This window comes from Sebastes umbrosus, chromosome 10, assembly GCF_015220745.1.
Source record: "Sebastes umbrosus isolate fSebUmb1 chromosome 10, fSebUmb1.pri, whole genome shotgun sequence".
NCBI lineage: Eukaryota > Metazoa > Chordata > Actinopteri > Perciformes > Sebastidae > Sebastes > Sebastes umbrosus.
The window spans coordinates 24,876,689-24,903,560 of NC_051278.1; the positions used below are offsets into that span (position 1 = coordinate 24,876,689).

Genomic DNA, 26,872 nt, shown 5'->3' on the forward strand with positions numbered 1-26,872 from the left:
TCTTTGTCGGTGAGTGTTTTTTATCAATGCATAAAACATTTGCACATTATAGATTTACAGTTTACATGTCAATGTGTTTTTGAAGTGTTAGATTTATATGCACATATACATATTTAGCACCCCGTCAGAGGAAAGTGTTACAAATAGCTTCTTGAAAGTAGCACTGTTGTGCCAGCTCTCTGCTTGTCACCACGCTTGCAGTGAATGAGGTGACCACTACATTTAAATAGCTTTAATATCTATTGTGGTATCACCTTTTTTAAAAAAAAATGTAGCTACTATAAGTAATATAGAAATCATGGACATGGATCACAGATTATATCATAGACTGATTACATTTTACATTAGAAAATAGGCACCAGTGTTAGGTTGAGATTATGTACTAATATCCATCTAATTCATATAACAGTAGGGTTTAAATAATCACTTCTTCATGTTGTATGACAATCTGTTTGATTTGTGAAATTCGGAACGAACAATGTATGACTTCGGGGTTATACTGCGTGTCTGGGTGAGAAAACGTTTCTGTGTGTAGGATAAATTAATGCATTTGTGTGCTTGGTGGTACAAATGTTAGCGTTTGCACAAACCATAGACCACAGATGTACATAAGAAATGGACGTAGTCACCGTGACGTCACCCATTGGTTTGTGGACTGTCGTTTTGAAGCCTAGAGTTTGGCATCTTGGTTTCTGGCCGTCGCCATCTTGTTCTTTGTCCGTCGTCATCTTGGTATTCTGCAACCAGAAGCGAAAAAAGAGGGTGGAGATAAGTACAAATGAACGCTGAATAAGACATTTTTAGATGATCAAAATGTAAAAAATTAACTTTCATGAACTGAAAACTCACTGTGAAAGGGTTAAACTTGTACAACAAAAACACAGAGAACTCCCAGATCAGACGCCCAATAAAGCATCCCCTGCTTTATGGTCTATTTGACTCTAAATGGGACCATAATTTACTAAATGAACATCATGCTGTATTGAAGAAGACTTGAAACTAGCGATTGAGACCATAAACTCATGTTTACAAAGTTTACTGAGGGAATAAATCAAGAGAGAAGTAGGACCATTTTCTCATAGACTTCTATTAAATCTGACTTCTTTTTGCAACCAGAGGAGTCGCCCCCTGCTGGCTGTTAGAAAAGAATGCAAGTTTAAGACACTTCAGCATTGGCTTCACTTTTCAGACCCCGAGGTAGCCCACTGGCACAAATACAAGTGTGTGTGATTGAGGTTATGTGTAATACACGATTATGTAATGCTGAGGTTTATTTTTAGAGACAACTGTGCAAGATAATCATGCTTATCTCAGCAGTAGATGTGGAGCTGTGAAGCAACGGAAGGAATACGAGGCAGTTACGAGCCACAGTGATCTCCACCATTATGGCTGGCATATGTCACTGTTGTTTAAAGTATTTAACTAAATATGTTGCCCCGTAGCCACATGTGCACATTTTTGTTGATGAAACTGAGTCTAATTATCTATTCAGGAAAATGGATAATGCTAAAAATGCAATGAGCAAAGTGAAAACCACATCCATGGTGAAAACATTCACGCTGTAACAGGTTGCAGACACAACTGCGAAACCCTGCTTTCCTCTGTGGTGTGTGTTTACAAGCACCATAGAGTTTGCCTAAGTGTGAGGTTCAGTGCTTAAAAGCTCCTTGAACCACATTTCTGGAGTTCTCAGCTGCACTGTAAAAGACCAAAACCGCATGATTAATAGATATATGGTTACTGAAACACTATTATGAAACGTTCAGGAAATATTTCCTTGTCGTGTCTCAGAGAAGGATCAGGCGTGATTGATGCTTTGATCTTTTGTGATGTTTCACAGAGGAGAACCAGTTCTGGTTGAAACCACAGCCAGGTTCCTGCCCCCCCCCCCCCGTCTCGTAGCATGCATCAGACAGACCGCTAAGGCTAGCACGCTAACCGAAACCACATTAAAGCAATTAGAAGTCTTATCAGAAATGCTACGGTTAATGAGCAAACCAAACAAAAACTCCGAAAAAGACTCAAAGCTAACATTGTGGACTGAACCAAATCCGCTCCATCTGTAAATCCATCTCTTTCTGAACTGCAGCTAAACCAAATAAAGATCCCCGAGATGAAGACACAAGAGCGGACGCAGATATGTGCACGGACACACTGTGCATTCAGAAATGCAATACACACACAGATTTGGTGTTCTTGTGTTGCTCTCTGAGTGATGTCCTGGGGGATGCGGAGAGAGAGGCAGAGCGGGGCCTGAGCTCCTCCGCTGCTCCTTTGTTTACACTGATGGTTTCCAGATGCTAGCTAGTGATCGGAGCGCTACGGAACGCTGGGGAGCAGCCCAGCAGTTTGGGGCTTGTGCCAGCGAGCCAGGATTAAGGCAGCTCTATCTTGGATACTTGAAAAACATGGCTTTGCTTTGTAATAACTCTGCATTTGTTTCCAAAAGGCTGAGAGAGTTTTGAGAAGAGCGATTAGGAAGTCAATTTGTACGTGGTGATCTTAAATACAAGTGTCACTAATATAGTTATTTAAAAAGGGGCAACACATGCAATGCACAATGACGTCTTAAGTGTAATTATTAGTCACAAAATGTAGACTCGGGTTAAATGCATGTGACTGTGTTCAACATATGTTTTACTCAGTAATTTCACGGCCTGTTCGGGGGGAGATTGCTGTTATAAACTGAGGTGCATTGTGCTCGCGTGAGGACAAATTTATCACTTAAACAGCACACCTGTTCCTCCCGTCACTTTCAGCCTCAGCCACTTTTCTTTTACAAGCATTAGAAAGAGACAGCTGCACCAGCAAAGGAGCCGTCCACAGAGAGAGGTGAGAAAGATGGCAGCGAAAAAAAGAGAGCGCCACAGAAAACAGTGGCTGTATTTAGAGCTTGTAGTGCATGGTGGGATTGATAAACAGTCCCCATAATGCACCTGGCTGAGGTTTTGGCATGGGGTCGGGGCTGTTTAGTCCAGCAGCGGAAACAGCCGATAAAAAAAAAGCTTGTTCTGTGTGCAGTGAGACACAGCTGAGGTGGTGACAGTGTCATTCTTGTGAGGGACTTGAAGCAGCGGCCATCTGCACTTGGCCCTCAGTTCTGATGACTGCATCCTCAGATCTTTAGTCGCTGTGATGTCAGATAACGCGGGTAGTGATGGTCAAGGATACGATGATTTAAAGGGCGGGCTCATTATTTGGGGATTTTTTTTGAGAATTTTATATCATTCTGTAGCTTCCCATTGGTGTTCTTTATGTTTTTAAATCCGAACATTCAAATTTTGGTCAAAGTATGTTTGTTCTAGCGTCAAAATACTATTTTCCCAAACCATTCTAAACTTTTTCCAACGTGACCTGACAGGTTTCTGCATGATACAGAATATATATCCTTATGGTCAGTGTATTATGTACAATAACTTAGATGGCAGTCATCATGCTCCTAGTTTGGAGCGGCAGATGGGAGTACCGGCATGCAAGCTAAGCAATGTAATGCTGTGTGGACGTCACGTTAGTTTGAATCCGAAAGTCACACGATAACACAAACTAACTAACGGATCGATGTAGCGGTAGACCAGTAACAAGGCAAAATGGCTGTTTTTGTGAATGGAGTCTTGTGGCTTTGAAGACAGCGATACAACTGCTTCAGTTCCCCGTCGGAAAGGGCTGTCTGATGGCGAGTTAAAGTGGTGAAAATATTCGAAATATAGCGTAAACTTAAACTGATATTGATTTCTTTTAGGGGGCTAGAATACGTTTTTCTGCTGCTCCTGTCCACAGCTACTTTACCTCCCCGTCAGACAGCCCTTTCTGACGGGGAACTGAAGCCGTCATACCGCTCTCTACAAAGCCACCAGACTACATTCACAAAAACAGTAATTTAACCTTGCACAACGTGGGAGTACACATTCAACCTCACTACAAAAAAAATCCTAACTAACCCTTTCAGTTATATCAAAACTTAGCACAGCTAAGCTAGTGCTAGCGTTCACGTTATTCAATATAACCTTATTGATTAGCTTCGATTAGCTTCGATTAGCTTACTTTGCTAACCTACGTCACTGCTTTTTGCTAACGGCTGAGTGGGCGTTTTCATTTGAAATCAAAATGGAAAAAATAACGCAGATGGAGCCGCCCTTTAAAGAAAGAGTTTCGACAAAACAGAGCAGGGTCAAAGAGTGCTTTTTGGTTTTCTTTCTTTCTTCCAAGTGCCATGTGGATAGGAAACCCACATCAGATAACCTAATGTGTGAAAGTATGTGACTTTTTCATGTTTCACATCGGAATTGCCTTGATGTGGTCAACCCAAACCAAGTATCGTTAAAGTATTATGACCCGACAAGCGTTTCTGGTGTGGTCTGACAAACTGCCTCGGGCTTTTCCTTACACAGTGCATTTCTCATATGCGGTAACTCTTTGACCTGTCTGGCTGTCAGTGATCATGCAACTCTACGGTGCAGTGATGGGAACAACAAATCATGCAGAGGAATCTTACATAAATAACAACAAGTCTGTGTACTGGAGGGAAGAGTTCTTGGCTTAGACATGAGGCGTTACAGAACACAAAGAATACATTTGTTTCCTTTATATTGCACTTAACGCTTTTGTATTTTTCTTTCAGCAAACCATCTCTTTTCAAATGTTATGAAGACATTTCAAACACCCAAAGACTCTGCATTATTCATATATAGCTGAGCTGCATTTGCCAACAAAGACCCTGCTCTCCAAATCCAGACCATAAAAGTGGTTGCATACAATTACTACCAACCCTTTCCCAAAGCCTCAATGTTGTTTTACCAACCAAATCCCTTGTTTTCTCATAGAGGCAGGCAGACAAACCGCTGAATGGCATGTACTGTAGCATTTGCATAAAAACCCCAAGCTTTACTGTCAGCGCCGTCTCCTCGTATTTGTTGTCTGTGGACCGACTGTGGAGCCCAGATCAACTGTAGGTAGACGTCTCCCCTAATATGTCGAGTAAGTATGAAATCCCATATCCACAACCTTGAAAGTAGCAATGATTCCTCTTAGGTTTGGCTTGGAACGGACGTCTAATATTAACAACCAACGTATCCCGTTGCTGGAGACAGAGGCTTAAGGGTTCAGGTTTGCGTCTGGTGTCTGTCCACTGGTCATTACTCTTAGCCTGGAATGTACGATCAACACAAATGCGAGATCACCTTTAGGCCTCAGACAGTCTGGACCACTTCTTTTTTCCTCCCAGTGGTCAGTAATAGACAGCTTTCTATGATTTAAAGTGGAGCAGAATGTCAAGATGGTTTTGTGGCAAAAACTGCGATTTCAGAGTCGGATGCCTGGGCTGCATACCTTGTAATCAATTTCACGGTATTACCTGAATTACCCTGAAATTTAAAGACATCGCAGTGGGTGTCGTCTAGACCGGGATCGCTCACTTAAATGCGCCTCTTCCAGTTCGGTAATCTACCTGCTTCGAATTCCTAATATCGGTCTGTTTGTACAACATATGCGTCTTTAAAAAAAAAATAAAAAAACGACCCCCCAGAGAATCCGCATTCCTCCACATGATAATGAGTCCAATCCACTGTAGTTGTGGCGAGAGCTACAGCGGTTAGTTAACGCTGTGTTTTATTCCCCCCCTACTCTCTCTCTCTCTCCCTCCCTGTCTCTGAAATGTATGGCCTAATTGAAAGCAGAGCAGCGATTTTACGACGGCTCTCAGTGTTCCTGGTGTTCTGCCCCTATGGAGGCCATCTGCTTTGGATTTAGATTTCCTCCTCCTTCTCTCTCTCTTTCTCCTTCCCGTCCTCCACCCTCCATAGAGGGGCTGATTGGAGGGTCTCTCCACAGTTGGCTCGAGCAACTTGTGGTATTTGTCCACTTTTCTCTTTCTCCGTGTGTTCGGAGTCTGATTCTAGAACAGCAGGTTTTTTAGACTCCAATTCGTTACAGAATCCCGGAGGGGCAGGAGGCTGTTTCATATCCAGCTCACACGTTAATTATTTCTCAATCGTAATGAGCTTTCTCCTGTTTGTGTTCGTCTTGTTCTCTCCCATCTCATAACTGTCCCCCTTTTTGTTTTACGGTCTCTTGTTATTCTACTTAATGCAGTTTGTGAGCTCATTAATCCTACGATATAAGCCAAAGAATGATCTGTGTCCTTGTAGCAGGGTGAGTGGGAGTAGTGCAGGAAACAGTGCGCCGAGACTTTCCAGTTGCGTCTCGAGAGTGTATGAAAACCGGTGCATGTGGAATTTGTTGAGTGTGTGTGTGTTTGTGCATTTATGTCTGGGTGTTAAAGTGGACAAGAGGGGAGAGAGAGACGTGTGTGGCCGTGTTTTGCGTAGATATTGCATCACTGAATGCGTCTATCACATGTGTGTATATGCTTCATTTAACAGTTCACTGACCTGTAGCTTGTGTGCGTGTGTGTGTGTGTGTGTGTGTGTGTGTGTGTGTGTGTGTGTGTGTGCGATATGATGAGTCCCTGCTGTGATCTGGACCGAAGGAGGACGTGGTCAACTAGTTGTGGTCACGGAGCTCTTCTCTATGGACACTGTCCCTCAACTCACACACACACACACACACACATTGACCCTTGTCTGAACACGCAGGGCTGTAGCCTCGGGGACATAAACAAACATTGACTCAATGCAAGCCGGCACTGTCGAAGTGATATGACAAACACCGCTCGCCATCTCCCGGCACGGACACCATCGACCGACTCGCCGTTTCAAAGCTTTGCTTCCACTTGACGGACACCTAAAACGCTCTAAATGGCTCAGATGTTTCCATTTAGCACTTGCACCAGCTTCAATGGCTTTATTTGTAGAGATAAAAGGAAAACAAAACACATCCTCCCGTGCAGGCTCATCTCCAGAGCGCTGTGCGGTGTGATGACGCAGTTCCACTAAATAAGTCATTGTGCTGTGTGTGTTGTGAATGGTTTGTAAATGTTGCTTTAAAGGCGGCTAAGCGAGGTTATTTTCCTGGAAATCAAGCCTAACTAAAACATTTGCTCAGTTGTTCTACAGCCGGGGGTTTTGATTTGTAATCAGCTGCACACTGTGTGTAAGTGAAGAACCCCCAAAGCTTCCTTCATTAGCTGCTGTCCTGAATCTAACGTCACATTTCTCAGTGGTGGCACAACAACAGTCCAGATGTTATTGTGACATTGGTTCCCACGTGCTTGGGCATCCATTGGAATGTGCAATGCTAACTGCGCCTGTTAAGTTTATGACTTCAGAACCAAAACTCGCTCTTCATCTCAGACCTCCATGAGAGGCCAAGTGTTGCAATGGCCTGAAAACAAACTGACCGCAATGTGAGTATAATGCTCAGACTTATGACTCCAAATGTCCAAATAGGTTCTGGATGACTTTGCAGTTGTGCAATCTAAATGTAAGGCAGAGGTAATATATTTTACGTAAGAAATTGGTTCATTCAATGCTTTTTCATGCTTTGTTTTTGGTGCATTTTTACCAACTTACAAATGACATATTAATCAATATACTGTATCAACTGCATTCATTCAAGGTTACTCAAAAGTATTTACAGTCAAAAGACCTACAGGGAGGCGGCTTTTAGTGTTTATGGTCCTTGCCAGAATAAATATAAATATCCAGTATTCGTCCTGCTCGTCCAATCATTTTTATTTTTTCATTTTCAATCATTTTCGTTGTTTACGTCCATGATGGTAGTTTTGGGGCAGTGGCTTTGGAGGGAAGCCTGAAGCGACGAACTGTCAGTGTTGCAGACATGGCGACTTTCTCGCTAGATTTCGGGACTTTTGGAGCTAGTGCTGCTAGCTACTTTCACTGGAAAAGAGTTGGCAACACTGGGCTGGGTTTATCAGTTGAATCATTTTTAAAATCTTGTGTACTCTTGCTTTAGTTTCTTTGCATTACCGACCCCACCTTTAATCTTAATCCATTAAAAATATATTTTAATATTTTTTCATCGACCCTCTTTCACTTTGTTTTGTTCTGTTGTTGTATTTTCATTGTATTATTGTATTATTAGAAAGGTGCAGGAATAAGTCCTAAAACCCGGAAATGAGTCGGCATTTCAGCACTTTCGGTTCCCTCGTCTCAAAGTCAATGTTTTTTTTTTAAATGGGTTTTTAGTTAGATGGTTGAAATAAGGTCTGTGGTTATCACAAGCTGAAGAGATTTTAATGTTTTGTTCTACAATATAAAATACGTCAGTAAATATCCCACTCGTGAATTTTGAGTCTTCTACTTGTCTTAAAAAAAGGCGGTTGCTAACAAGTGGCTAAACGATACTACTAAACGTCATCACGCCGACTTGTCCGCCTTTACAACCTCATTGTGTTCATGCGACTGTGGTGTAGTTAGTTTAGCCTAACGTTAGCTTTTTACTTCTGCCGATTGCATTCACACTTCAAAAATCAGTGGTGTTCATTTGTGAAAATTATCTTGCGGAACTAAACATGTAAGTATCATAAACGTTTGTTTTCCCCAGAGCTTATTTTCTGCAATAATCCAAAACCCAATGGGAAAATCCCATTGGGTTTTTGCCGAGGTAACCCATGCGATTCTAACTTCCTGGTTGGCCAACAAAAATCATCACACATACAAAAGTAATTTGCACGAAAGTCACTATATAAATAAATAAAGTTTAAGTTTTAATCGGGCTGCGACCTCAGGATTTTATGTTTTTATCTGACCATCAGTCCTAAACACAAAGACGTTCAGTTTACTAAAATAAAAGACAAAGAAAAGCTTCAACTTCTGAAATTGGGGAGATGAAGCCAGCACATTTTTGTCATTTTTCTAGAAAAAATACTTTTTTTTAATTATCAAAATAGTCATTTTTGAAAATTGTCTAATCGATTAATGAAATAACCTTTCAACTCTACATTTATTATACACCTTTTTGTATTTGAAAACTCTATTAACCTCTTTTGGACACAACTGAGCAGCCTATTTGTCAACATTACATCTCCTTCTTCATGTGGACTGGACAGATAATCCATTTGCTGTGTGCACATCAGGAGCATCTTCAAATTGATTGCAAGCAGGGTTGGATCTAATCTGAAAGCTCTCAGCTGTGGACGAAGCGTGACGTGCAGCCAAAGGCCAAGGCCGGACCCTGGAAACAGCATGGAGCTGGAGAGGAATGGTCATGAGGAGGATGAGTGCTGTTTCTGTCCTGCTGAGTCCTGGCTGCAGTTATCACGGAGAGATTGTTTTGCATTCGAACAAACAACTGTAACTGGAAATTTAACTATGTTAACATTCCCTAATGAATAACGAGGGTTAAGGTTAGACCTCCTGGGTAGTACACCTGGTGCTCTCATCATAGTTTGTCATTAAACTTCAAATTAGTCTGATTCATTTTATTAGATATAATAGTGGTTAGTTACCACAGCAGAAACCTAGAAAGTACTGTATTTTTGGCATTTGGGTTTCTAAGAGTGAGAATGATTGTATTGTAACTAGGTGATTTGGTAGGAGAGCATCCAAACAAAATGTTGCCATGGCATTGTCTTCGAGATTGCCCGTTGATTGCATCAAGACAGCCCTGTCAGTGCGTATAGACCGGTGTGCTGCAGGCCAGCAGAAGTCAGATTTTCCAGGCAGTGTGCTGTCACGGTGGGAGATGCGAAGCTGACAGTGGGGTTGAGGTCATGCTGTCGAGGGGCCAGATTGAGGCACAGCCGCTCGTATTTAGCGTCGGCTCGCTGGTACTGATGCAAACTGCTGACGTCTATAAGGACAGCGCCAGATGCTGCTGATTAAAGTTCCTATTACTCACACATGGGCTGGGACAAAATAAGGGAAGACCAGGGATATAAATTGTACCCCTCCTCTCACTCTCACCGCCACGTACCGTACCCCCAACATCCCTTCAAAATCTGCAGCTAACATTAAAAGTGATTATGAAAACAATCTGCAGGTTTGCAGGAGAATCAGGAGCGGACAGGTCTGATTTCACTTTGAACGCTGAGACTTTCCTAACCTCCTGGAAAGATTATTTCTGTCATATCAGATATCCATCTGTGCATGAAAGCATGTATCAAGTTGGAGATAAAATAACACAATTCCTCAGTGCTCCATTTCCATTGTTTGTCTTCCAAATTGAAGGATTTTCTTTAGCAAAATGGGAGTGGCACAGGCTGATAATGACTGTCATAATGAGTCACTATAGATGCAAGTTCTGGGATCATTTTTCTTTTTTTTTGATGACGGAGCTTCAAATTGATAATGACGAGCTTTGACAAACTTACAAATCAGTGTACATTTGAGTTTATTTTGGCAGGGCGGAGGACAGTTTGTGAATTATCCTTTTGATGACATCAGCAGTACATTTGTTTGTGGCATGCTTTTAAGGGAAAAAAAACAAGTGTTTTCCCCCAATGCAGTTATAGCGGCCTAAATAAAGTTGCCAACATGAAGTCATTGGAGCGGCTCCTCCCAACAATATTGCCCTTGGGCTAGTGCTTTTTCATGCCTGACTGACTGTTTGTAATCATCCTGAGAATCAGAGGAGTAATTTAACACAGCTGTAATGGAAGTAAATGTCAATTACACAACCGCATATTGTGCCAAAGTTGTGTGTAGGAGTGTGCTGTATGGTGGAGCTGGATATATTAGCACGACAAGGATGGACACACCCTGCTGTCAAAGCTCAACATCCATTATTGTCCAAGAGGATCTCTTAAAAATGTCATTTTGAACCCAGAAAAAAACACTTTCTGCACTTAAGTCAAGAATGTTAGAGTACCAAGCCAAAAAATGTGTTCCGAGTTTGTCCTAGCACAGAAAAAATGTGTTAATAACCACCAAGCCAAATTTGAAAGGTTATAAAAATTGCCAAGTATATAAAATTAGGTTTCAAAATCATGAAAAACATAAGCTGTATTCTCTGCTCTGAAACGCCTCGGGCATGACCACTGAAGGCTCTGAAACCACACCCAATCACTGGTCAGGGTTGATTACATAATATGTACAGTTACAGTATATAAGACACTGGTCATCTCACACTGCTGCATACTAAGTTTGCAGAATGTTCTTCCAGTTTAGACCTATGCTAACTTGAATGTGAATAAAACAAGGAAGAGCGCCAGGATGTGAAACAAATATTCGTAGTGACCAAACGGTAGTACTACAAGTTCCATGTCCGTCACGTGATGCCATTGGGCCCAAAAATACTTTTTCCCATAGACTTACATTGGGAAAGAGACGTCTGTAACTCAGCAGAATTCTTTTTCTTTTTAGGTAAATCAACTTCCCAGGACGAACACTTGAATAGCCCTTATTTAAATCATTAGGTCCTAAAAGTTGTAAAATGCACTAAAAGCTGAATCCAGAGTTATTTCCCTTCCTCCGTTCATGTGAATGAGACCCAGACTAATGCTGGAGCGAGAGCTTGGAGGCGGGGTTAAAGGAAACACTAGTGCGCTTGCTCTATGGGCCCAATGGATGCGGAAGATCGCCGGATGATCCGGGTACTTTATTACTCTGGAGTCAAGCCTGTTTTGGCTTCATGCGCCACTGAGCAACTCTCATAGGAATGAACGGGAGCCCGCTTACAAAGCTGCATCCAGTTCTCTTTATACATTCATGGAAGTTACAGTATATACGACACTGGCCATCTCACATTGCTGCACACTACTTTTGCAGAATATTAACACACATGTGCACCCTATACTAACCTGAATGGGGATAAAATAATTCAATCGTGCGGCTCTTCTAGACCAAATGTTATCGGACCGAATCAATCAAATTCTGATAGTGAAACGAGTCATTTCGCGAGGGTTGTGTCAATCAAAACAATTTACCTACCGTTTTACAGCCGCAACAGTAGCAACGAAGTAGGCTACAGCGGAGCCTATTACATAAGCACAAGTCTAACTAACTTGGTTGTGATTGGCCAGTGAGCCCTACCCTGGGAAAACACATGCAGCATGTTCTCATGCGCACCCCGAATGACAGGCACACAAAGAGTGCTGGTGAAAGACAGACGGCCGGTAAAAAATTTATGGAATTTGACGGCCCACCGGGATTTGTCCTGGTATACCAGATGACCAGTACACCACTGCTAGCAAACTATACGCTGTGGGATGAGTGTAATTTACAAATGAGTGGGAGGATCACTGATGCTATGTGCTTATATAGTGTTTGGGGTTCTGCTAAGGATGGCTCCAGTGCATCATCGAGCCATGATTTCAGGCCGTTTCGGTCTAACTACACGAGACAGCACTTATTTTCTAACATATATATTGTGTTAGAAACAAATCTCTTGATTTACTTTACCCACCTTTAAAAGTAATAATTTCCCAACATGTGCATACATTTTATTCACCGCACTTCGTTCTTTACAGGCCAGACCCAAAGGTGAAGGGCTGACACCCTACCAGGGGAAGAAGAGATGCTTCGGAGAGTACAAGTGCCCCAAGTGTAAGAGGAAGTGGATGAGTGGCAACTCCTGGGCCAACATGGGACAAGAATGTATCAAATGCCACATCAACGTCTACCCACACAAACAGGTACCCGCAGTATGACATCCACTCTCTGAGAATTTGCAGTAATGTCTTCATGTAAAAAACATTACATAAAAGTGGTCGATTGAATCGTCTCAAGCGAAGTTAACAGAGTCCAGACTCCGGTTTGCGTGGCTGCTTATTGTCTTGAGGATATGCCAGATGGCCTCATTAAAATAAAATAAAGTCATACCACTATAACAATTGCTTTTGCTTCTTTGGTAATAAACCAGCACTGAATAAACTAATTGCATTTCCTGACTGATAAAAGTTTGGGATTGTTAGCTGAATGTCATCGCATTTTAAAACAAATATGTCTTTATTAATGTCTCACAGACGCAAACTAACTCTGAGGTAACTGAGGCAAACAGCTGCAGAAATTCCTCTCACATTCAATAACATGAAAAAGTGAAACCATATTAACCAAGATGCCGTGAAGTGTTTTTCCGAACAGCAAACACTCAGAGGGAATTAACGTGTTGGTGGGCTGTCTGTTCGGCTTAACCTTGAGTTTTCCTCACAGCTTGTTGACTAAAGAGATGGACCGCCTGAGAAAGAATCCACTCTGTTTTCTTCTGCTGGAGATATCCCTCAACACTTCATCTTTTAATATTTATGCTTTTCCACATTCTTCCAATTCCACTTCCTGAAATAAAGTTAGGATTACTGCTCGAGGCCCTGCTCGTTCTCTGAATACCTCGGCTGACCATGTTCCACTCTCTTAACACACACACACACACACAAAGTGAAACAGGAAAGGGAAGTTGCTCGACAAATTTACACTAAGTCGCAACCATAGAAATAGAGTAGGAGTAGAATTGACTTGAACTGTTTTCCGTGGTCATTTGACGAGTACAAAAGAAAATGGCGATTGTTGTTGAACACACATCAGTATGGCCGTAACGTGTGGTTGCAGTTCGCCGGGGAGATGCATGGCGCACATGCGAGAAGTTTGCCCACTGCCTTGGCTGGCTAGTTAGCAAGGTACCTTCTCCGGGGCGGCGAGGAGTGAGGCGGAGGGACCGTTAAACCCAGCGCAGCGCTGCCACTGGCCACTGTTCGGCTAATTTTCTGTAACCAATGTAGCATTAAAGCATGGTGGAATTAGCTAGCTAGGTAACTAGCCAGCTGTCCGCTAGTTAGCTAGCTTGCTAATTCCACTTCGCCGAACAAAGTTACTCATCTGGCGATAGCAATGTGCTATCCTACACTATGACAAGAGTGTGTGAATGAAGCATGAAGATGTTCAATTTTACTCATTTACTCTGGCTCTCTATACTTCATAACGCGACTTACTACTCCACTGCTCGTTTTAGTCGTTACTGCAAAACCTCACCTCAGTGAGTCCGCGACTTGCCGTAAGTTGGTTTAGTTTATATGGAAATTAGCCCGCTACAACAGTCGCAATGGCAATGGTACACATAAAAATGGCCGCCGCCATCAGACCATCCTGCTACGTTGATTTGAATGGGAATGTCGATTCTACTCCTATTCTATTTCTATGGTCTTAACAGACAATTCCCAGACAATGGAAAGTTAATGTTTCATTCACTCCAAATCATTTGTTTATTCATTTGCATCTTCATCAGTGTGAGATCTTAACCAAGAATATTAACTAGACTCTTTAAAAAGCATGGGCGGAAGACTGCAAGCATTTTTTTTTCCATGGAGTTCACTGGTGAGAAAACCTCACTCGTCTGTGTCTCTGTCTTGTGGCAAAGCTACACACAGGCAAGCAAATTCCCTGCATTTGCAATGTCACCCACTTAACATATTTCCCCCCTGTCAGCGTTTGAAATGGACCACTAACCTCTGTGTCCTCGAGTATCAAAGAGTTCAGCCTCTCAGCACGGCTCCCTCCCGCCCTGCGGATTCCCATAAATAACCTGAATATGTATTTTCCAATCCCATCCACATGCATAAAATATTTGTCCCCCTTACGTGGGAAATATATTTCTTGGACGCCCGGTGCATTTGGTTTAAACTAAGGCCATAATTTCCATTGGGTATCATGGGGACAAGTCCCCCTTACTTTTCAAAATCAGACTTTTGTCTACAATTTGATTTACTCACTGATTTATCACAGCTGGTCACATCAGCTTTTAAAAGTGTAACATTTCAGGGATTCGGTTGCAAATCTTCTGCTGAGTTTAACTTTTGTGAACTTTGACATATGAATGTTGGCGTTGATCACTAACAAGCCGCTGTGAGAGTGCTGACCTTTGAGGGAATGAAGCGTCAAATGCAGGAAACTAACGTGGCTTATTAGCTGTGTTGCTCCATCCATTTTTATTTAACCCTTCTCTGTCGGAGTATGAACTCCTCCACAAAAGAAGAATGGTCATTTTCAATCAATTGACCCTTTAGCGATTGAGCTAATGAACATGCTAACTGACAGTTAAAGCTAGTTAAAGGTGCTAAATGCGAAAGTGGAAGGACTTCTGTTGCCTCCGCACAGCTCTCAACATGGCGTCAGTTGAGCCGACGGTGCTAACAGTGAAAACAAAGGCAACACTGCTGACAGAGCTAACAGTGTTAACCTAGGGGGGCGGGGGGAGGGAACCGAAGGGTGGGTGCTATGCTTTCGCAACGGCACCGTCGATCTGGATGGCTTTATCAGCTGCAACCTCGTATGAGAGCAGTGCAGAGCGGCGGTCGTGAGCTAGCCAGTGGGGCACGTTCACATGCACTAAAAGCATGCACGGCCGGCCTGGCGATGTAAACAAAGCGCGGCGAAGCTCTGATTACAACACACATAGAGGGAGAGCGACTTCACTCTCTGCTCAGGTAGACATTACTCCTCTATATCTTTACAGAGCAAATAGTTGTTTGCTGCTATATCAATGCTCTGGATATCGTATAGAGCGCTTTTAAATGACAATTAGCAAGCTTGCTAGCTCAGAGAACTTTCTTTTACCCACTTCAATTACTCTTTATTGAATGAAATGATGTACAATCCTGAGAAATAAATGCCATGAGAGAATAAATGCCACAGTATGGAGAAAATAGAAAGGAGCTCTGTTCTAGGTTTGCTAGCGTGTTAGCCGTTAACTCACTAATTACAGTAGCTCACTAACTAGGCCTGAGAGTAGTCACTACATCACCAATCCTCAAGCACAGCCTATTTCATGAAGATGCAGCGATGAATTCTGCTGTGCCACTTCTTTCTGTGACCGGGTGTTTTCACTACTGAAGACTTAAATAACTTCTCACAAAATCACATTCACACATAAATATTTTTGTTTGTTTTGTCTGCTAGAAGAACAACACCCCTGAAACCAAAACTATGCCCTTGATTCAAACAATTCTAAAAATATTTCATCCGATTCCTGCTTCTGTGCAAAAAACACATACCAAATACAGTTGTACGGTATTGATATCGCTGTAGGGGAACGTTCTCTTTTAACTTTCTCCAAATGGAAAGAGCTCTGACTGCAGCTTCAGCTACAGTCGATTGAGCTTGAGTTTCTTGCTCAAGGACACTTCAACAGGGAAGATTCCTGCAGCACACTGAGGGGCTTGAACCCAGTCTAACCACTGAGGGGACCCCATAAAATATACATCAGATTTTCCAGCTTTCCTCAAGGACCTAATGTCTTTGACGCGCCGATAGTAAAGTCTCAACACTTCCTGGCAGACTCATTAGCGGACGATTGAAATATCTCCTTGAAGTGACCCATGGCAGCCTGGTTTCCTTTAGTTAGACCCTAAAGGAATAAATAGCGGTTTTGTAAAAAAAAAAAAAAAAAAAAGCTGTAACAAGAAAAGAACAATAGATGAGAAATAAAAATGTTCCAGACAGATTGTTAAAATAACCTCGAAACGCGCTGGCCCAGATAGGTTCCCTTCGTCCTCGATAATGATTCCAAGAAAGCCATTGCCGTAGCAGTTTGCTGATATTTCCACACAGGTCATCATGATCAAATGCATACTGGATCTTTTTTCTTTAATCCCAGGTTGTTAAAGTGTGCTGCGAGTTTCCAGAGCTGATGGTGTGTTGCCATATCTCTGCAACTAATTGTGTTCAGTACACGTCTGGTCTCTGAAGAATATGGGCGCAATGTTGGAGGCCAAAGGCGTATAGCTGAGTTGAATCTGATGCCAAAGAAACTGCTTGCATAACTCAGAGATTTATGTGTTTGCTGCTTTCTTCAGTGTTTATTAGGACTCATTATTGGTTCTCCGTTTGTATCCTCAGCGACCTTTAGAGAAGCCGGACGGCCTGGATGTTTCCGACCAGAGTAAGGAGCACCCGCAACACCTGTGCGAGAAATGTAAAGTCCTGGGCTACTACTGCCGCCGTGTGCAATAATCATCTTCATTCAGAGTCAAGAGCAACTTTTGTGTCCCGAGTCCTATCGCTCATCTTCCATTAAGGCTTCCTCCCTTCACATCCAGGTTTCTCTCATCCCTGCCCTGCACACAACGTGGCGTCCTTTCCTCCTCACGTCTTCCCCTCCGTCTCTCAGAAACCTCAACTATAGACAGTAGCTCTAATCCTTTCTGTACTTCTTCTCAACCACCCGTGGAACACCGATTTCTAGTCATTTTTCCAATGACAGTATTGAAGATTACATCCAGGAACGAGAGGAACATGTTAACTTAGGATCAATCTCTCAAAGTGTTCTTCATCAATAGCAAAATCTTGCCAAAATCAGTGACTTTTTTGTATCAGAAACCACATAACCCCATTGATCCAACTCCATGTTTAACAACTAATCGTGTATTGATGAATTAGCATGTATGTCAATGGTGTCACTGACAGTATTGGTCTCAATAGATTACCTCGCCTTGGGGTTTGTTGGCTTTGTGTTTACAGAGATCTGCCTTCCATTTCCCCGCCAAGTGAAGTGTGTGGTAATGTGACGAACGTTTAACCCAGGGCCTCTCATGATGGTATAAATGTATACGAGGCCTTTGATGTCTTGCCGTATTAGGGTCAACAGCACATCTTATTAACTGTGAATTAACTGAGGGACAATGTGCCATACATCCCTAGCTTACATTTGGCCTATTTATTTTCTTGTTGTCTAGTGTGCAATTTGAATTTTAACTGGGACATAGAGAAATGTTTTTTTTTTTCTTTTTGTATGTTTGTATATCACATTATTGTGTAACTGCTTCCACGTGTCTTTAGAAACTACTGTAGGTTCAGTCGCTCCTCGTTTAGATCTAGTGCGTTGCGAACCGATAAGGTTTCATTCACCCTTCCCTAGAGTACTTTTGTTGCCACGCAAATTCTCGATAATCTATTAGATAGGTATACTGTAGATAGGTAGGTTAATGTGTTAATTTCAAATCACAAGGTCAACTGAGAAGGAGCTGTGGGAAAACAACACTAGTTTTAGAAACAATAATCTTACCGTCCACACCATAGACTATATAAAGATGGACGGTTTTGCCCCCTTTTTGTAGCATCAAATAATAAATTTAAATCTAACTTATCAGAAAAATTATCACTTGAACATACATCTAACTACCTGAAATGACAGAATCTTTGGGAAAAATTCATTTGACATGTACTTTTTAGTTTGGCCTATGTCCCATCCGCTAACATGGAGGAGGCAAGATTTATGACCTATACCGCAGCCAGCCACGAGATGTTTTGGCTTCACTTTTGGGGAGCTGTCATGTCGTCCATCTTTATATACAGTCTATGGTCCACACAGTTTCTCGCTAGTGTTGATTACATTTTTCAAAGCACGTGAAAAAAAATTAAAAGCTTGCCACATTTAGATTAGCATTACAAAACTTGATTTTAGGGGTTAAACTGTTCACATGTAAAGCCTGATTAGATTTTTTTTTTTTTTACCACAAATTAGTAAAATATTGAGGAGAGGTGGTGTGAAAGACATTTAAGTACCAGTTGATGCCTGGCAGCCTTAGTGGAGTCAATGAAGCGAAATGGAAACTTTTCCAAGAGCTTGCACCCTTAAAAACTATGTCCAACAGCTGATTGCAGTGCAAAGAGTGTCTAGAGGGAGGTGACGTTTTGGAGAACTGCAATGATTTTCAGGTCGGTTGAGAGAAACATTAAGATTGAATTTAGGTTAGGCTGATCTGTGATGCAGTGGTGCTGAAGATTCAAGGATATATTGAAAGTGATGATGAATTAAGTTTATATTATTTTGTATGATTATACAGTATGTGCCTACTATATTATAAACCAATGTCTTTAAAGGAAGAGAAGTGCACATCCTGTTTACATATATCACCGTGCAGACCTAAAGCACTACAGAGGAAATTAATGTAGTTTTGACTTATTGAAACCTGCCTTTCAAGGAACCTTGTTATAGAAATTGTGAACTATTTTATATGTACTGTATTTCTAGCCTTATAAAAGCTGGTTGAGTATATTTTATACTGTAACATACTGTATGTGCCTTAAAAAAGATTGAAATCATTCTAAAGTATCAGGACTATAGGAGGCCATTTGAAATTGGGAAAAAGACATGTGGAGATAGGCTCAGCGATGGGGCTGTATATGTGCATGTGGTGATGTATAGTAAGTTTAATGCAGGTTCAAGATGTGACAAAGGACAAGAAAAATGATCCAGTTCCTCTATTAGTTTGAACTGGCATGGTGGGTGTTCGCTTCAACGCAGTTTGCCGAGTTGGAGGCACGGGCTGAAACAGCATTTCCAGCTGGCAATAACAATCCCACTGTGGTCTGTTGTCATGGAATATCCACAATGATGTTATTTCTTAGTCGATCCTCACAACAGAACGGAGTCGCGCATGAAACTGTGGACCTCACTCTTTGTTTTTTTAATCTATTGTAGTTATGTTTATCCAAGGAACCGTGGGTTTTGTCAAAAAATATACATGGTCGCTCGCCTTAGCGGGAGAGTTTGCAGTGGCTGATTATGGTACCTTACAGTTTTGGGAAATTTAGCTAAATTCCTTCTGAAAAATTAAAGGGGCACTCCGATGTTTTAGTAGTGCAGTTCCACAAAGTTGAGAGGTTTGCAAGAGACACTAAAGAATAGTCGAAATCAATGCAGAGAAAGATATATCCATACTTTTAATTCCCAGTGTGGCTCAAGCTCCAAAACGCTGGCTCCTATTGTACCTTTCCCATAATGCAACTCAGTAGCATCTTTCAGTAGACTTCCCCTGCCTGGTAATCTTTCAAACTCTACACTGCCAGTTTGTAACGGAGGCTTTTTGTTAAAAATGTGTCTCCAACAGTGGGCAACTCCAGGGTCTGAAAAGTGAAGCCAAAGTGGAAGTGCCTTAAACTTGCATTCTTTCTAATGGCCAGCAGGGGGCGACTCCTCTGGTTGCAAAAAGAAGTCTGATTGTAAAGAAGTCTATGAGAAAATGACCCTACTTCTCACTTGATTTATTACCTCAGTAAACATTGTAGTGCATTTAGAGTCAAATAGACACTAAAGCAGGGTATGCTTTAGGGCGTGGCTACCTTGTGATTGACAGGTCGCTACCACGGCGTTGTCCGGTCTGGGAGTTGTCCGTGTTTTCGTCTTACAACTTTAACCCTTTCACAGTGTGTTTTCAGTTCATGAAAGTTAATTATAACCTTTTTGGTTGCCTAAAAATGTCTTATTCAGCGTTGAGTTGTACTTAGCTCCAACCTCTCGTGTCACATTTGGTTGCAAAAAAAAAAGATGGCGTCGACCAAAAACCAAGATGGGGATGGCCAAAATGCCGAACTCGAGGCTTCAAAACAGCAGTCCGCAAACCAATGTGTGACGTCACAGTGACTACGTCAACTTCTTATATACAGTCTATTCCAAGCTATAAGATAACCGTGATGACATCACCAGGGTTATTTTTCTCAGACTTGACAAAGCTCCTTCAGAGCTACAGAAGACTTTATACAACGGATTTCAAACTCTGAGTAATACTCCCTGTGACGAGTAAACTGATCTTCAGGAGTAAAATTGGTGGAGTGCCCCTTTAAAAAAGGAATTTCTGCATCTATATTATCCCAAGTTAAAGATTCTCCTTTTAGTTGGGAACAATTCATTTTTCTTAGCGTTGACATCGTCTTTCTTTTGCTCTGTGTGATGACACCAACCTAACAGGTCTTTACATCTGAACCGTACTGTCCACATCATACCATGTGGCTGTAGTTAGCGGAATAGATACCAATGATGCCTTATGAACTAACCTCATAAACAATGTTATTGTGATTCACAGAGTTCTAGCAGAAAAAAGAGAAATCCTGTTAGAGTTTGATTCCGCCCAGAGACATGTTATGAGGAGGCCATTTTAAATGGCAAATCAAGAGCCAATGGAAGCAGTTGATACAATACATTTGAAAAAAAAAAAAAAAAAGAAGAAATCTCTGCTTTCAGACGTAATGTCTTGAATTGCATATACTTGACTTTTCTAGTACCTTTTCAGTTCAAATTTGTTATTTTCTATGAATGAGATGTGTATTTTGGAACACTTAATAGATGTTGAAAATTTTAAAGCAATCTGCAAAAACTCAAGAGTTATTTCCCTGACAAAGATAGACTGTTTTATGTATATATTTGATGGCCATCATTATTAAGGATAGTAGCTCTTTTAAAGTGTTATGCAATATTGAAGCTTTTTTTTTGTGTGAAGAAGGGCCTATTGCTGAGAAATAAACAAAGCTGGGAGTTTTTTTTCTTTATGTTTTACAATAATCTGAGGGGTTATCCTGCAGAAATATTTATGGAAAGATTTTTTACAACACTTTTTGTATAGAATATGCAACAAAGTTAAACTAAGAAGGAAATATTGATGTCTATAGAGTATTATAAAAAGAAAAGCTGGTACATAATTAATACCCTTTCTCAACTATAAGCCATTGTATTTTTGTGTTTTGTTTTATGACGTTATCAGTGTTGAATAACCCACAACGTTATTCAGTTGCTATATGTAACTAATTATGAGCTGCCATTTACATCCATACAGTCGCATGTATTCATTTTGTAAACAATATTATGAAGATATATATTGTGTTAACATGCAGATTCTTTTTTTCTTAATTAGTGACGGATACTCACCACTGTATAAGCACGTTAAACTGTGAGATGTAGTTTGCTTAAAGCAGCAATGACAAGAAACTATTATAAAATGTTACGGTGTTATTAGTAGTTTAGGGAGTGTATACTTTTGTCCAGAAAGCGTGTGTGACAAAGAACTATTTTAGAGTTTGCATGTGCATGTGTTTGGTTTTGAATGAAATATTATTTTTGTGCAATGTATACTTATTTAAATATTTTACAGTAGTTTGCTACAGTACATATTGTTTTTTAACATCAGCAACTTCTGATTTGTATTAGTCTTGAAGTATTTTCATTTACCGCTAGCGTAGCCTCTACGAATAATACATATTTACTGAATGTAATGTGTTAACACTTGTGTGGTCAATTCGGAAAGTTATGTTTGTATTATTATTATTATTGTCTGTATCACTTGAGATGTTTGTATTGCGACATTGCAACAATGTAATATTTTGAATTGGACAGAACACAGGCGTGAGGTATAGGGAGGACGATGATTTTGGGGAAACAAGGACAGTCATGGTTTCGAGAGTAGACCACAGGTCTGTTTTTCATGTCCATGAAACGGCATTCCAAAATGTGCCTTATTTGTTAGTTGGGAAAAACATTTTAGTGCTTTAGTGCTGTCGAGAGTTTGATGAATTAAAAGTCATATTGAATTAGGAGTGCTTGGACTGTGTGGTTTCATTTGTTTGAGTGCTTTGCTGAATTGTTGTTACCAGTAACTGGGAGGTGTTCGCTCTGGAGTTTGATTTCAGCCAAAAGCTACACATTGTTTACTGAGAGCTCCTGTCTGTATAATATTCATTACAGAGAGTCTATGTTTTCATCGTCATACCAGTTTTCAAGGTTTACGCAAGACTGAGCGTATAGATCATGATAAAGAGGTTTTTAATGGATTATTCATGGTGGTTGTGTAACGCAGAAGGGGAGGTGGGGGGAGCCTGTAAAAGTTGTTTTTCACTTTCCGTGAAAGTGCTGAAAGATAACAGACACATCGAGCTGACAGGCCTTGATTTCAACACTTTGAGTCAAACTGCGGACGAGAAAACCAAAACACACAAAAAAAGCACACCAGCTGACATGGGAGCTGTGTGATAAATGGAGACATTTACAGCAGAAGAACCAGCTTGTACCAGTTGTAAAGATGTCATTGTGTTGCATGTGTACTAAACGTTGGCCACAGCGCCGCCCGTCCTTCGGGCCAAGTTTCCATGCACAATATTGGACATGCATTCCAAATAACTAAAAACTAAACCAGAGGGTGGGGACCCAAATTATATCAAGTTTGTTACTACATCTCTTGCTTAAACAGAGCGAGAGCAGAGAAGTCTCTATAGCAACAATGTAATCTGAGAATTCAAACAAACGGTGGAAGGTCAGCGCGCATATGGTTTCATTTAGGGGCAAGGGCTGCTTTTTTTCACGTCGCTTCATTATTTACTTTCATAAAGTATTAGCTCGATAAGCAGCACCACCCAGTCTCCGACTTTCAGACATGTCCTAGCCTCCGTCTCTCCTCCAGACGCTCTGCATTTCAAATAAAGAAGCGGTGAAGGAAGAGCAGCCCACATACAAGCTAAAGACATTTTCAGGTTCCTTTATGGTTGCAGCAGATTAAATCATCTGCTTTCACCGTGACCAATGAGACTACAGTCTGCAGCTCTATCATCTGTCAACTGCATTCATGTGATATTTCAGCTCCACTGTAGGTGGATGTCAGATGATGTCACATCCTGCTCTGATGGACAGGAAGTCGGTCGCGCTGGAGAGCCGGCGTCTAAAAAAAGCAGCTGGATCATTTCCAGGAAGCTTTAAAACCAGCAGGGCCGGTGGCACATGAGAGCAAATGTCCTGTACTCACACCAGAGCTAGTAAAATCTGAAAACAGCCATTTTATTAGGCAGTAAATTGGGAGTAATTGCATAATAAGAACATTTTAGATACTGGTTGATTCAGTGCTTGTACACAAAGTAGATGGGTCAAGTTCAAATTTAGAAGATATCTTCTAACATCATAATCAACGGTAAAAATATCAGTTTTTATGGAAGAACAGAATCACCTGTGACAGTTCCTATTGGAAAGTCTCTTGAACACGTGATGATGAAAGAAAGCAAATACCAAATGGTTTTATACCGAGTCATCCGACAGAAGTCCTCGTGTGATCTTGGGTGTTATTTGATCTCCCCACAGTCAGTGATGACAATTTTCTTAATCACACCACCGTCGTGTAAACCAAAGGATTCCATCTTGGTGACCACATCCAGCCCGTCCTTCACCTGCCCGAACACCACGTGTTTACCATCCAGCCTGACAAAAGAAGAGACACAAAAAGGGACTTCAGCAACTGGTAAGTGATTGGATTTGGATGTGGTGAGACTATGTGTTGTGCAGAGATGAGATGTCTGATTAAAAAGTTGTACAAAGCATTTACCATTCAGTTTTAGCCGTACAGATGAAGAACTGGGAGCCGTTGGTGTTTGGCCCTGAATTTGCCATTGAAAGTGTTCCTGCAGAGATTATAAATTCAACAAGTAAATCAATTAACTGTGATACAGTCAACAAGCTCTTGACCTCCTTTTACCACTAACTGCACATCATTTTCAGCCTGACTGGAGCAAAAGAGAAACATGACACAAGTCAGTGTCTAACTGTGTTAGTTTCTCTTTTCTGAAACGCAAACTTTGATAATGCTACACGTTAAAATCAAATAATCAGCATGTGGATTAAGTTTATTCAAGAAAAGGAGTTATTTTGATTAGTGCATGTTGACTCACTTAAAAGTAGGTCATTCACCTGGGGATTGCAAAATCCATACAGCCAGTGGTTTTAGTGCTGCATGAAATTAGGCGCTGCCATCTAGTGGAGAGGGAGCTGTATTAAAAGATATAAACCTGGAATATTATACTGTTAGGAGGCCAGGGAAGTGACATATACACGTCATAATCTACAAGAGTTGCAGTTTACAATTATTTTCCTTACAGATTAATTTGTTGATTTTATTTTAATTTTATTAACTAATTATTTCATTTTCAAAATGTCAGAAAATGCCCACATTTAAGATACTGGAACCAGAGAATGATTGGCATTTTTGCTTGATAAATGACTTAAATTAATAATTAATTATCAAAATTGTAGATTCGTTTTCTGTCGATCTGCTATTCAATGAATTGACAAATTTATTAAATTTAAATTATTAAGATAAAATGGTCCTGTGGTTCACTACAGTGGACATGCTGTAAAATTAAAATAAAATTAAAATTGAAAAAGTCTAAATTGTAAGATTTTCTTTAAACCCTAAATATTAAGGAAATCACAAAAAAAATGAAATTGGAGGACACTTTTTTCCTCGGTTCCCACGAGGATATGGATGGAAGGCTCTGGTCGTTTGTGTTGTCCTCTAAACAGAGATAAAGTAGTCTACAGTATATGTGTACGTGAAGCCGTGGAGATGTACCTGGACCAGTGTGTTTTAATTTGAAGTTTTCATCATTGAATGTCTTCCCATATATAGATTTCCCTCCTGTGCCGTTGTGTTTGGTGAAATCTCCCCCCTGTAACAGAAAACACAGCATCAGACAACATGTTTGTAAATGTTGGTGTCCACCTGCTCTGCCATAATACGGAACCTTATATACCGATGTATGTACAGGCTGTCTGCTTCAGATAACGGTATTATTCTGGCCTTGGCTGACCCAGAGTAGAGTTCGGTAAGGCTCTCATCCAGACTGTGACGGGGCCACTGCTGCTCCAGTTTGCTGATTTCTTCTTGATGTAAAAGTTGCCATGTATGACCTGTTTTTTACTATTGTATTCATTTGTATATTTTATTGTACTTTTGTATGCGTTTGTTTTTACTTAGTACGCTATGTACGCATTCTCCTTGTGTTCTTAATAAAGTCATTATTATTATTATTAAGTCAAACACTTCATGTGCACCATCTTCACTATGAATCTTACCTGACACATGAACTCAGGTATGATCCTGTGAAACACAGATCCCTTGAATCCAAAGCCAGGTTCCCCAGTGCACAGTGCCCTGAAGTTTGCTGTGAAATGAGTTGTTAAATTAAAATTATAACAAGTCAAGAAGAGTTAAATACTTCGTTAAATAAGTAAATGTATAACTCCTTCCCCTTCTGCAGGAAGGACAGCTGAAAACACTGGACACTGAGTACAAATATAATATCAATATCATGTGCAATACTACCTTTTACATTCTCATGTGCAATATCACTAGTCATTGTGTGCAATATTAATGTCCAACATGTGCAATATTACTTATTTTTCTGTTTGTTAGCTTACTTTACCTTTTTAATTTTACGTAAATTATCTTATATACTCATTTTACTAAATGTATTTTACATAATTGTTATTCTATTAGGCACTGGTGCTAGAAATAGTACTTTTTATTTTATACACTTGTATTTTATAAACACTTGAACTTGTTGTAATTTTGTTGTATTTTTGAGCAATTCTCTGGCACAAGAATTTCCTTCATGATTAATAAAGTTCTATCTTATCTTATCTTTATTTTTCCTTTTATATTCACCAGAGAGCCACTTTGTAGAATTAAAAAGTCATGCTTTCTATCATTATTTGACCAGTAATTTGGCATGATAATCAGCCTTAACATGTATTTTAAAACTGGTAAGAACAATTTGAAAAGTGTTTTTTAATTCTGTAATTCACTAAAGACAAAAAAAAATATTTTTTTTTATCTTACTTGACCTTTTTTTTATTTTACTTATCTTATTTACTCATTTTACTAAATGTATCTTACTTAATTGTTATTGTTTTAGGCACTGGTGCTAGAAATAGTACTTTTTCTATTTGATACACATGAACTTGTTGTAATTTTGTTGTATTTTTGAGCAATCTCTGGCACAAGAGTTTCCTTCATGATTAATAAAGTTCTAGCTTATCTTATCTTATCTTAAACAAATACAACTCTTGATATTTAGCAGCCAAGTTTAAACAAACATGGTTAAACATACCTGCAGTCTTTGGCACTACATCTGCATTCAGCTGCAAGATAAAACAAATCACATTAAAGCTCCTCTGTACACATGTGAGTGGTGTGAGTGGTGTGAGTGTTGTGAGTGAGACATGCTGCAGGTGACACCACAGTCTGCAGGAGAGGCTAATGCTAAGCTAACTAGCTATCTACCTCAATAGTTACTCTTCCCAGAGGCTCACCGTCGGCCTCCACGTCCAGAAACACCACGGGGTTCCTGACGGGACCGGAGGCAAACAGCCTGGCGGCAGCGACACCGGGAGAGCTGTATTTCAACCGGTTTTTAATGTGTAACATCGCTACTGTGCTGCAGGAGAGAGGAGGAGCTGCAGGCCATTAGTGCTGCTGCTGTTTACATGTGACGTCACC

The 26,872-nt window shown here is 40.6% G+C and overlaps 2 protein-coding genes across 3 annotated transcripts in view; one reads left to right on the forward strand and one right to left on the reverse strand.

The window, feature by feature from the left end:
• zcchc24 (zinc finger, CCHC domain containing 24) overlaps positions 1-19,483 on the forward strand; it is a 45,005-nt gene extending 25,522 nt beyond the window's left edge. The window contains exons 3-4 of the mRNA XM_037782716.1: positions 12,326-12,490; positions 16,683-19,483. Coding sequence (XP_037638644.1) covers positions 12,326-12,490; positions 16,683-16,796 — 279 coding nt within the window. The 3' untranslated portion in view covers positions 16,797-19,483. The remainder of the gene's footprint in view (positions 1-12,325; positions 12,491-16,682) is intronic.
• On the reverse strand, positions 1-26,872 carry ppifa (peptidylprolyl isomerase Fa). 2 transcript variants are annotated; one of them, XM_037782717.1, is made up of 7 exons: positions 26,657-26,872; positions 26,484-26,514; positions 25,447-25,535; positions 24,944-25,040; positions 23,921-23,996; positions 23,623-23,796; positions 1-737 (listed from the first exon to the last, which is right to left on the reverse strand). In XM_037782717.1, exons 1-6 carry the CDS (start codon positions 26,798-26,800, stop codon positions 23,661-23,663), a joined length of 573 nt encoding a protein of 190 aa, XP_037638645.1. In that variant the 5' UTR covers positions 26,801-26,872; the 3' UTR covers positions 1-737; positions 23,623-23,660. The 2 variants fall into 2 exon arrangements, with proteins under 2 accessions (XP_037638645.1, XP_037638646.1); XM_037782718.1 differs by lacking the exon at positions 1-737 and having other exon boundaries at positions 23,362-23,796; positions 26,686-26,817.

What these genes read in the sequence shown, in the direction of transcription:
- ppifa (XM_037782717.1), bottom strand. Translation starts at nt 26,800, where the DNA reads ATGTTACACATTAAAAACCGGTTGAAATACAGCTCTCCCGGTGTCGCT. An exon ending in TGGGAAGAGTAACTATTGAG is followed by an intron (nt 26,515 to 26,656) that starts GTAGATAGCTAG and finishes TTTATCTTGCAG; the next exon opens with CTGAATGCAGATGTAGTGCC. An exon ending in TGTAGTGCCAAAGACTGCAG is followed by an intron (nt 25,536 to 26,483) that starts GTATGTTTAACC and finishes CTCATTTCACAG; the next exon opens with CAAACTTCAGGGCACTGTGC.